The following is a 12485-nucleotide window of genomic DNA, read 5'->3' as shown; positions in this document are numbered from 1 at the left end:
TTTTACGTTTAACGTTATATTCGTTCGGTACACTTCGGTACACACCTGTACCGAACCAAAGGGCCCGTACCGAATAATTTCGGTACGGGTACGTGTACCGTTACACCCCTACTGTTTAACTAGATGGAGTCCAGCATATGAATATCTTCAGAACCAAAACCCTGTAGTGTGGTGTAATACACTGCTCCCCGGGCGCTGTACATAATGGCAGCCCACTGCTCCTAACACTAGGATGGGTCAAATGCAGAGAAACCGTTTTGTTACATAGTACCTGTACTACGTAATGACAATAAATTGAATCTTAATCTTAATCTTAATCTTAATGCAGAAGACAATATAATGACATCAAAACGTACAATTTCACCAAAAATAATGCTTTAAAAAAGGTTCCAGCGCAGATGTTTACCACAAATTGCACGGCAGTCAAAAGGCAAAGGAAGCGGAGAAAATGGCACACGCTCGATGTATTGCACTGACCAGAGAGTTCTTACATCAGTAAGAAGCATCACTACGTCGGTGTAACGGCACACCTAATGTATAACAAATGTTCTGCACTCCTTTGTCTTACATTTGATGTTAACAGAGAAAAGGCATTTTGCCCATCTTGCTTCTTTTCAAGTTTCTTGAACTTGCACAGGATTCGGGGATAGCGGACAAAGTCACCCCTGATTGAACAGATACTCCTCCCAATGTAATGGTGGCACCAAGATTACTACAGGCATTACTTTAACATACATTATAGAGAGGAATCACACCGGCTTTCCGTGACAGGTGTCGGAAAATTGCCGGACTTCTGGCCAATGTCTCCAAAATGATGATAAAGTAAAGAGAATCCTCTGATTTATTTTGCCAATTTGTCACTTATGTCTTTATAAAAACACCACACATGTATTTGTGTTATCTCCTGCCAAATACAGTATTTACAAAATAAAAACTAACATTTTAGGCTTGTGATTTATCATGATTAATCACAGGCTGTTAATGATATTAATGTGATAAATAGTTCTTATTTGATAAAGACCACTTGATATAACTCATATAAAAATGCAGCATATCAGGGACTTTAAAAGCCAATACCAGAAAACATCCTATTTTTGCGTGATGATTTGCTTAACATTAAATATCAAAAGAGGTTTTGACTATTTTTGATTTTTACAGCACTAAGAAAAAACATGAGAGGGTCACATTAAACAGCCTTACAAGTGTTGAGAGGATGTTGCATGCAGAGCCATCTTTCCTCTGCTGAGTTTTGTTCCAACCCCCCATCAGGTGGGAAGAGTTTCTACAGTAATAATTATAATCGGGAGAATAGCAGCTGCTGTTTTGGCAGCAGCGTTAAGCAGCATACTGTAGCAGGAACACATGTTAGAGATGCTGCACGTGAGGGAAGTAACCACGAGGTTTCCAGACATGACAAAATACTTCATATTAAGATGAATATTTCATACTCCATCACGTTGTAGGGAGTATTTTTAGAGTTTGGGAGCATCTCTCCAGTTGCTTATGAATTTTAAATGGCAGCCGTGAATATTTCAGAAGTGGACAGGGAGAGCCAGGCTGAAGGGTTTTATAACAATCGCAGTGGATATGTGTGTGTCTGTAGGCCTGAGGAGGATTATGATTGTATCTTTGATTATTCTGTTGATTTTCTTTCCATTAACTGGAAACGTTTTTACTGTATAATATAGTTATACAACTTCTTTCACAAGCTTCCAGAGGAAAGTGGATATCTTTCAAAATGTATTTTTAATAATAGAATGCTTATAATCAAAGCATTGGTGGCTTCAGAGTGTTTGGTTAAGGACATGTGTTGTGTGATTGCAGCCTCTAAGTTTGATTTGAGCTAAGGGCCTTTGTGTTATGTCATACTACATAGTCATGTGTTACCTCTCTGTATACTTTCATTATACCAAAATACATATACGTCTGTTTCATCATGCGATTCAAAAGGAAGGAAACCGGCTTAAAATTGGCAAATATATGACATTTTAGTTTGATTATTCACTTAAACAATTAATCATTTACCATTATTGGTGTGAATGTAGTGGCTGCCATCCATCTTCTTTATTTATACATTAATCATTTTAGCCCTACCTGTATGTTTACTAAATGTAATATTACTCCCTAGGGGCATTTAAAAAAAAAAAAAGAACTAAAATATAGATTGTATGTTGTTTGATGGAACAAAAAAGATGGCACTCAACGTTAACTACACTTTATTTTTACAATTGTATATGGTGGCAGTGGACTCTAGCTTGTTTCCAAATGTGAAAAAGAAAATCGGGTATGAATCAAGAAATAGATTCTGAACCTAAAAAACGGATCTTATCTAAAAGTGAGATTCCCAAAGATGTCTTCCCATATAAGTTAACTTTAAGTAGGTACCACATTGTATTTGTACATGTACCTTAGTTCCTTAATCTTGTAGATTCCATTACACAGGTGAAACAGTCCTATAATAACACTCAGCCGCTCAGCAAATGCACTTAAACAACAGACAACCTGGATTATTATTATCCATTTGAATGCATCACACCTTAATGGATGAGTTTGTATTATGATGTGTGTTTTCCTTCCATATGGTTGTCACCTTTAGCTGTATAGGTAAAAGGCATGTGTCTGTAATGAGTGGACCCTCCACCCTCTGAACCTACAGCAGCCCAACCTCAAACCTCAGCCAAGGGAATTCCAAGATCGGCTTACACCGCTGCTATATGGGCTCTTTATGGAGCACACGCTGGCTAACGGCACTGTCACAGTTTTCTTAAAGGAGCCCTTTCAGTCCTGAGTGGCTTGGTTTACATTCAGGGCGGACAGGTTAGTGTATACGTCCTATTCTCACATTAGTAGCCTGGCGTTTTGAATCAGGTGTTTGTCTGCCAGTCTCGGTGTCAGATGGATGATGTCTATATGTGGAGTTTCCAGACGTGGGCGGTTAATGGTGTTGGGTGGGTTCTGGATGGAATACTAGTGTCTTATGTGGGGTGAATCCTGCTTTCCTTTAGGGCATTTCTCTGTTTGTCATCCAACTCTAGAATGACTTCAGCACATAAACCCTGTGTCTGACGTGTTAAAGCTGACCCACTGATAGAGACTGCTCTTAGGTTAATCCCGGTCGCACACGCAACCCTGCTGCTACTGCAGTTCATGCCTGATTTGCTTAACAGATTCGTCAACATAAGTTTATTAAAAGTGGTTGCTGTAACGCTGACACTGGAAATATCACAGGTGACTGTTTGGATGAAATGGAAGTTATATAATTAGGTTATTCAAGATTTTAATAAAAGAATAATACAACATCCTACAGCTATAGATTAAAAATGACAGTTGTTGATAGTCAGTGGTGTCTCTAATGTAAAATCTTAGCTATTCTTTCTGCAATTTAACAAAGTGGTTCCATTAGATCCAAGTAGCATATCACATGACTATGATAACTATCTAAAACAAATTATTCTGCTGCGTGGAATAAGTTGAATTTATTGGAGTAATCAACTCTCGCACAAGATGTTTATTAGAAAGCGTACCCTTTTTTGGTAATTGATTTAGAAATATTTACGTCACAATGTATCCTATTCCATCTGTAGTGTGGCAGTCATTTTCTCAGTACTGGACTGTAGGCTATACTTTTGAACATGTTTTAAAGATCTCTGTAGAGACCTCCATATTCGATAAGTGGGACAAAGTTGACTTAAAATAACTACTTTATTCCTTATATTTCATATGTGAAAACAGATACACACTTGCGTTGTTGTGAAAGAAAACAATTTGGAGGTGCATAGAGCAGACAACGACAACTGCCATTTGCAACGACATTTCTACATACCAGCCTGCGATTTAAAACGATATCAAAACATTAACGGCAGGAAACAAAAACGAGTTTTATTGTGATCTGTCTCAATAAAACTGATGCTACGGGGGACACACCTGGCAGAAACAGTCATGCTTGCTATGCTCTGGTGTCAAATAAGGTCACATAATGCATGTTCACCCTCTGATGTTGACGCAAACAAAGGCTTATCTTACATCACTGGGTCTGACAGGAGTGTAACTGTGTCTTCATTCGCGCTTTGTGTTGATCTCAGGCACTTTCTCCGCTCACTTGCCTCTAACCATGTGGCGTCTCCCTTAGGGGGACCTTGCTGAGCAATGAGGGGGCTTCTTTATTCAGGAGGTGTTTCTGATGGGGTGGGGTACTGCTGTCATCACAAACATATTTGCCCCTTTTTTTTGCCGTCTGTGCGCAGCTGCTGAGGAGTGAATGAGCGAGTTACTGAATGCCTGATTGGCAGAAGCATTTGTGTGGAAGTGTCGAGGGACCTCGGAGACAATTGTCCAGATCAAGCAGGGCTCCATCACTGGGGAGCCCGCTAATACAGCCCCCCCCCTCTCAGCTCTGTGCTTTTGTCTTCCCTGTCTTCACCCACTGCCTCTCCTTTCTGCGGACACAGCTCTGTTTGGAAGGAAATCCCCTGTATTTTTTTTTCCTGGACATTTTGCGATGTGTGTTCCTTTTCTGCTGCACACAGATGGTCTCTATAGCAAACTGTGAATTTTGATTCTAGTTGTTTTTGCCAGTGGAAGAAAAGAGATGCCATAGCTGACTCATGCATTAGTTGAGGGTAAACTCCCAGGAGTTAAACTGGTAGCTTTTGGAGTTGTTGCGCCATGACTTGTGTTGGATACTTAAAATGAAAGGCAAGCTGGTGCCAACTTCCTCCTCACAACAAAAGCATGCCTGAGAAAAAGGCAGTCATTGTGTTGCTAGTGGATTTTATTATGACTTCTAATGGTAACTTTGACATTTGTTGTAAATCATGTATTTGTAACCTTTCTTCCTGGACATTGAAACTTCAATATGTTTCTAGTCAAAGCAATCCTAGATTCCTCATTTGACAAACTAATAATGCAACAATATATTTTCTGTGATAGTAATGCATGTTAAAGTAATTCCATGTGGCTTCCTCTATGCACCCAAGTGGCAAGCTAATATACTCATTACACTTGTTGTATGATTGATAGCAGTACATTGAACACCACTATCTACATGAGATACAAATGGAGCTGCAACAAAGGATAATCAAATAATATAAAGCCTACTTTATTGTCCCTAAGGGGACATTTTGTATGGTCAATCCATTAATCAGCCCATTATATTCTTGATTAATCATTTACTATACAACATGTCCGAAGAAGGTAATTATACGTTTCTAAAAAATAATTAAAATATGTTTATTTTTCAGTATTAAACAATAGGCCCATTGATGTTCTGTCCAACAACTCATTAATAATTGACTTATTGTTCCATCACTTTCCAATACATAATGCTTGTCATACATTATCAGCACGTTGTTGTGTTCCTTCTACATTTGTATCCTTAAACCACCCAAAAGACAATATTGTCAGATTGTATATTTATTTTATTTGCTTGAAGCAGATTGTTATTATAACACTTCCACTTACTTTCTTTGTCCTTATTAGCTGTCTCAAGTTCTTCCCTTCTCTCCTGGACAAATAGTCTGTCTTTGTGTGTGTACACCCAAAACACACTCCTCTCTTCCGACTTTATATCACATATGCAAAATGAGTACTATTATATTATAGGCCCTCATATATGCAGTATTGCTTCCAGCTCCAGTATCTGCCTCATCAGCACTGTGCAGCAGTCCCATGGGTACTGGATGGTGGGGTTGGTACCCCTCTGTACCCCCTCAGGGCCGTATGAAGCAGGGCATTGTGGGTGTGCAGTGGTGTGGGGGCATAGAGGAAGCAGTCTGTTCCCCGGCCCTCATTAGCTAGTCCTTTGTTACAGTAAGCCATACCTCGCGGAGCCCAGATGCAGCATGTCCAGATTAGATCTCACACCCGCCAGGAGTCCTGAAAAGCCACCGCAAATCGAGCCTAATCCTCCTGCAAGACTTTATCTTTTCTTCTTGCTCTCTGTACCACACACAGACACACACACACACACACACACACACACACACACACACACACACACACACATAAACACACACACACACACACACACACACACACACACACACACACACACACACACACACACACACACACACACACACACACACACACAAAAAGTTGGTTACACACAAGCTCCGATTGGAGACTTCAAAATTACTTATTGTAGTTGTTAGAGCCCTGTCGGTGCCTTGTGTCTTTAATCCCGGTCCAGAGATCCTGTCAGCTGCTTTCGGACCACAGGCCTTTTTTTCTCCTCCTTTGTTACACACATCAGAGCTGCAGATACTCATCTAATAAATAAATAAATAAATAAATCCTAGACTCCAAGATTTGAGTGGATTAAAATGAAACGGCATCTTGAAACAATCTGGGTTTTATTATGTTGTTTTCTCCACAAATGTAAACATCTGAAATGGGTTTCACATCACGGGGAACGCAACTTTGACTTTCAGCATTTGGATTTCAAAGATTTTCTGCGGGGAGTTTTCCATCTTAAAAACTCACGAGTGGTCATAGCAACTCCTTAGCAGTTTTTTAAAAGCTTGTCGATTTCTCCATCCTTGTCGTTATTTCACCACAGCTGCAGTCGGGATGTTGTCTTTGGCTCTGCGTGTCATGTTGTGTGGAGCCACAAAGGGGGTCTACAAGACCAAATTGCACTGGGTCCAGCAGCCTCGAGTGGTTGCGCTGCACAGAGAGCGACTGAGACCTTTAAATGGTACAACAAATACATAAGCAAACCTTCCATCTCTTGGTCTGTTATTCATGGCACCGCCCTCATCACCCACTCGGTTATTTGTTATTTTGAGCTTTTATAGGATGGACAACGTTGTTCCAATTTTCACCTTTGTGTTATGTCCTACAGTTCTTCAGAGCACTTTTCTAGCTGGTGTTAGAGAGCTGTGGCCACTTTATTGTCTGTTTGAACATGTCATGGCCGTCAACCCATAAACTTCCCTGCTTTTCTCTGTTTCATATCAAAGGGAACAAGTGCATTGTTTGAAGAAAGCCACAACGTGTCTCTGTGCTCTTGGAAATGTGTATACAATTGCGTTGCTATATTACAAGGGAAGACCATGGATTTATCATGACAACTGGTGGATATTTCCACAGTTCGCTTACTGACATATACATAAAGTAAAAACATACATGTGTGTCACATTAGAGATGGATGCATTCACACCTCTTCAACATCTGGCATACTTTTTATTTCAATCCCCCTAGAATGCTTCTTGAATGCTATAACCTTGTTGGGATGCCATCATCTTCTCACAATGTATAGGGTGACTAGGCTGTAGTTATTAGCTCCACAGTTCTACAAGACAATATCAGGGTGCGCAATCTTTTTTGAACATTTTGAACATTCTTGTTTCTCTTTTTGTGTTCAGCTAGGCCTCCAATTGAATAGACATGTCTCTGTAAACAAAGCCCTTTGATTGTTTACAGTAACCACAATCCAGGAGTTGAGCAGAATTATACTTTAAGCTGTGTCAGTCTGATCCTTACTCATGAGTAAGACCAAGAGGGCGCAGTTGAGTCCAGTACACATACACATGAATCCATCTTTTTACTTTTGCACATCAAGCCTATCAAGAAGCGTTGTTTTCAACGTCACTCAAATCACCTCCACACTATTTACTGTCTTTCATGACGCCCTTAGGTACAATGATCCATACACAGACACAGACACAGAAAAACCAAGAAATCCCATGAGCGCCCACTGAGAACACCCCAGTCCAGTGGCCAACCTTGTTGTGGTGTAGTTCATTGCCATGGCAACGACACAATATTTCTGGGCAGCATGTCTAGTTTTTGTGTCTGCATGGCACCAAATCCACTTCCTAGCAAACAGGAATTCCATACAGGGATCTTTTTTTTTCTTTTGTCATGTGTTTTAGACATGTAGAGATATATTTGATCTGGCTTGAAACCCTATGGTCCGAAAGGTATAAGTGGAGGTAAAAAGTACTGTACTGTGAAGTTGTACCTCTAGTGGTGATGTGGGCTTGTAATACAAAATTGCTTTTTCAGAAATTAACTTTCATATATGCAGCCAACTATCCAGTTCTTCCATTCTTCCATTCTTATGAGACTTAATCCTTGTTTTGGCTCGCTTAAGTCAACTGTCTCAACCGACTGTTAGGTGACTTCTATTTCTGCTGCCTTTTCCATACAGAATGCCACATGCTATATTGAGCCAAGTGAATGTGGTAACAAGATGCTCATAACAAATCGCTGAGAGGGAACATTCCATCACTGGGTTCCTGATGTTGTTTTCGTCTCGGATGGCAAATATTCCTCCCAATCAAAATAAACTGATATTTACGTTTCGGCCATTCAGCAAACAATCTTATCCAAAGTGACCATAAAAACCATGCTCACTGTTGACAGACTCTTTATTATATATTTTTGAAAGTGAACTGGTAAACCTATACTTTTAGGACAATCTGAACAATAAACCCTGGAGACATTGTGGGGGAATTCAAAAAGAAGGACCCCATGTCCTCATGCAATGTTATGAAGACTTATTCAACATTTAGTAACAGGCCATATCGCATCACAGCAACCTGATGTTTCTGTTGGAGCAGCACACACGCTCCAGAGAGCCATAAGATGAACATGTGATTACATATTAAGTTGATGTTTTGGCCCCACATTCTACCAGAGAGACTTACTAAAAGGGCTAAGTCTATCCTGCATCCAAAGGTCTCCCTTCTCCTGACATAAAGGCAGTTGCCAAGCCTCTGTGGAGTGTGTTTACCTTGAAGGATTGAGAAGATATAGCATCCATCATCTTGCCTAATTCTTACATGATAAGTGTGAAGTGGGAATTGGTGGTAGTGAGTGGTTGAGCTAAGATGAGGCTGTAACTCAGAGCAGATTGTTTTCGGTGAGAATGTCGGGATCACTCAAAGTCAAGATCATTTTAGCCAATTTTGGACAGTTTTACCATTTCAATGTTAGGATTTGGGACAGGTGCCTAGATTTGTCCCAGTCAGCATTTCACACAACTAGTATAGATTTGAGAGCCAACAGAACTTTGGTTAAAATAACTTGTCGGTGAAGCTAGATAATCGTTGGTGACAAATACAACAATATAATATAAAACTAAATGTTTTAATTTAGTCAAAACATGTCGTGAATTGACCTCAGAAGTAAGTTTAAAGTTGAATGGAGCTATGCTGTGAAATAAGGGATCAATCAAACTCTATGAACTTATAACAAATGATAAGGGTTACATTGTCCCGCCCTAAATAGTAAGGGCGCTGTCAATCCAGATAATCTTGGGAAAAAGGTCTTATCAGGCAACATATGTGGAAACATCTAGGTCAGGGGTCACCAACTACATTTGTCCAAGGGCCAACATTAATCCAAGAGACACTTTCAGGGGCCAGAGATTTGTATATATATATATATTTATTTATATATATATATATAATTGATTAATATGTTCACTTTATTGAAAAAATAATCATTTTTTTATAAGCCTGTATCCGGGGTAATAAAATTGAAAGCTGTCCTAATTGGCAGGGAAAGGAATCAACTTTGTTATTAATACCGTGTCCTGATTGGTGGGAAACGGTTGCAGGATATAAGAAAATTGTTTGCCAGGCACGCAAAAATGTCACTGTCAAAGAGCCTCAAGAGTAAAGTTGACGTGGAAAACAGCAGTTTTAATGAGGAATGGACGGATAAATACGCATTCATCATGCCATCGTTCAATAAGGCTACACCTGTTTGCCTTATCTGCAAGGAAACGGTCGCTGTTGCAAAATAGTACAATCTCAGACGTCATCATTTTTTTACGCCACAGTCACCCGGGCCGGATGAAAATGTCTGGCGGGCCTGATGTGGCCCGCGGGCCGCCAGTTGATGGTCACTGATCTAGGTGGATGGACTGTGGTTGGTTTGGTGCGGTCCTTATCTATTCAATGAAATCCTTAAAAATCTTCATCACATTGATACAAAAGTACTATACATCAAATTGGCTAACAAGCAGGTACAATCCCCTGGCACCCAAATAAAGAAATGTTCCCTGAAATGTTTAGCTTACAGCCTTATTCCAACATCTGTCTTTTGTATTTGGTATATGTAAATCGAGCTAAACCGTTGCTTTAAATATTGCAAAAATGGGTTGAAAGCCCTACCTGGGGCTTGGGTTGCACACTTCCTTTGACTAGACAACCTATATAAACATTACATATGTTGCATTGCTTATCCTTACGTAACAGTGTTAATACACATGGGCCCTGTTAAATAAACACATACATAGATAAACAGGAGTGTGTGTGTGTGCAACTGCTGGTAGTCTCTTTGTTTCCAAAGCCTGCCACCCAGACACGAGTCTTTGTCGTCACCAGATGATCTGCAGCCGGCATGCAGAGGTGGGTGGGTCGGCTGTGCATTTTTGTGCCCTATAGATTTCACAGAACCCATATGCTTCCTTATCTGTATTAGCCCCACTTGACTTCTTCCACAGCCTGAAAAAACAATCCGAGTTATTCCCGTCTCCTGACAGATAACGACAATATGCTCCTTGTGCTTCCTACGATAAAAAACTTTTTTCACTGTGCGTCATATTTAACTTTCATTTGTTCTCATCATTTATTGATTAGCCTCGACACGTGAAGGGAAAGAGGGATGAAGGAGACAGGAAGGGAAGAGCATTCATTTCAGGCCGCCTGGTGTGCGCATGTGAACGTGTGTGTGTGTGTGCATACTTCAGAGAGAGTTTTGTGTGGTGAGTGGGTGGGTGCGTCAGGCAGTCGGCCCCGGCTCTCTGCAGTGCACTCAGCCGCTGTGCTCTCCTCTCGGCTGAGTGGAAACATCATGTGTCTCTGGGACGCCCCGAAGAACAGACCTGCTTCCAAAACTGAGGACAGAATAGACAGTTAGAGACGGACCGCGGGAGGAAGAGGGTGGAAAATGGACTCAACCAGGAAACTGGAGTAAAAAAGGAACCACAAGAAATTGAAACTAGATCATTTAATATATCTTTCCTGCCATTTGATCTGACCACCTTCACCCTGGCTATGCCATGCTGGCCCAGAGGAACGGGCTACCTTCAGGCTGTAAGCCGGTTCCTCTGAAGGACCACCCGGACCTTCGGGATGTAGACGTGAGCGCAGAAGGGTGCTGCTCCCTCTCTTCTTCCCCATCCTCTGGAGGTTGTCCCTGGGCTCGGCTGGCCGGGCTGGACGGCTGCCTGTCGGAACCGTACTGTCTTTGGTTCCAGCTTTTAGCCAGAGCCTACTGGGGAGAGGTGGAACTGGGGCTCAGCAGTCCCAACCGCAGCGTGTCCTGGGCTCGGCTCCGAGAAGCCTCCAGAAAGAACTGTGTCCTCTTTCGGGTAAGGACAGCTGTGTGTGAGAATGATGGAGAGCATCCTTATGAGTTGACATTTTGAGGAGGTTGATTCTGCTTCAGTTTTGATGCATTTACGGACACCCTGACTTGCTAAAATATATATTGAGGCAATACAGGAGATGTATAGGTGTAGAGAGGAAGGATTTGATAGTGGAGACAAGGTTAGGGGCGGCTACACTTTGTTGTGCTGTCTGAGGAATTTAGTGTGCGTCATCTTGCTCTCCAGCGGCTGGGTAGTCCTGTTTCACTTACCCATCTTTTGTAATATGAGTGTGTCTGTGTGTGTGGGTTTTAGGTTTCATTTATTGTTGATAGTTCAAGACAGACAATTTGCAGTATGCTGAAAAGGAAGAGGTTTATCCTCCAGTTGTGAATACTTTAGTATTTCTTCTTCTGCTCATTCCTTTTTATAGACTTGAGCTAAGTGCATTTCAACCATTGTGCAGTGATGGCCCAGAATAAAGCACTGAAGGCATATTTTCCTATAGTATAGGGAATTACGGTGACTAATGTTAACGTCTGTGGTCAGAGAGGGAGAGAGGTTTGGAAAGAAAGTGCGCCAGGGAGGGAAAGAGGTAGATCCATGATGTCAGACAACCCGGGGGTGACTCACACACACGAAAAAGAGGAAAAAATAGTGTGGAGGAAATGTGAGTCCACAAGCAACACAATGCAAACGCACTCATCTCATGTACATAAAGAAGCAGGCATGCAAATGCACTATCCCGCAGGCCAAAGCACCATATGGCAGCATGCAGAGCAAACCATCATCGTGGAGACTGCTTTTATGAACAGACTGCATGCATAATTGATTTATCAGGTGATTGTGTATGCTTGTTTGGAGCAGATTTACAGTATTGAACCTTTTGAATGACAGCCTTTTACTCAGGCACGCACTATGTAGTTTCCCTTCACACTGTGCAATGCTTCTCTTGCTGTGTTATTCAGCATATTATATGAAGAGGGATATGGAAAATGTGTGTGCGCATGTACCTGTTCCATGGGGTATCGGAGCCAAATGGCTTAGCTATTGCATAATACGACATTCAAATGTAAGCCAGGAATCAAAACAAACAGCTGAGTTGGACTGTCAGCTCTCTCCCTCTGCTGTGGCTGACTTCCAGCTCCACACCACTGGG

The 12485-nt window shown here is 41.3% G+C and overlaps 1 protein-coding gene across 4 annotated transcripts in view; it reads left to right on the top strand.

The window, feature by feature from the left end:
* Positions 1-12485, top strand: part of arhgap21a (Rho GTPase activating protein 21a) — a 95246-nt gene that overhangs the window by 34211 nt on the left and 48550 nt on the right. For 2 of the 4 annotated variants that reach the window (XM_034108366.2, XM_034108365.2), the window contains exon 1: positions 10739-11329. The exons of the other annotated variants lie outside the window; for them this stretch is intronic. In XM_034108366.2, coding sequence (XP_033964257.1) covers positions 11018-11329 — 312 coding nt within the window. In that variant the 5' untranslated portion in view covers positions 10739-11017. Of the gene's footprint in view, positions 1-10738; positions 11330-12485 lie in introns of those variants that run through there. 4 annotated transcript variants of the gene reach the window in all.

This window comes from Pseudochaenichthys georgianus, chromosome 20 (genome assembly GCF_902827115.2).
Source record: "Pseudochaenichthys georgianus chromosome 20, fPseGeo1.2, whole genome shotgun sequence".
Taxonomy (NCBI): domain Eukaryota; kingdom Metazoa; phylum Chordata; class Actinopteri; order Perciformes; family Channichthyidae; genus Pseudochaenichthys; species Pseudochaenichthys georgianus.
Note: the sequence above shows the minus strand (reverse complement) of the source record. Positions and strands in the feature narration are given on the sequence as shown.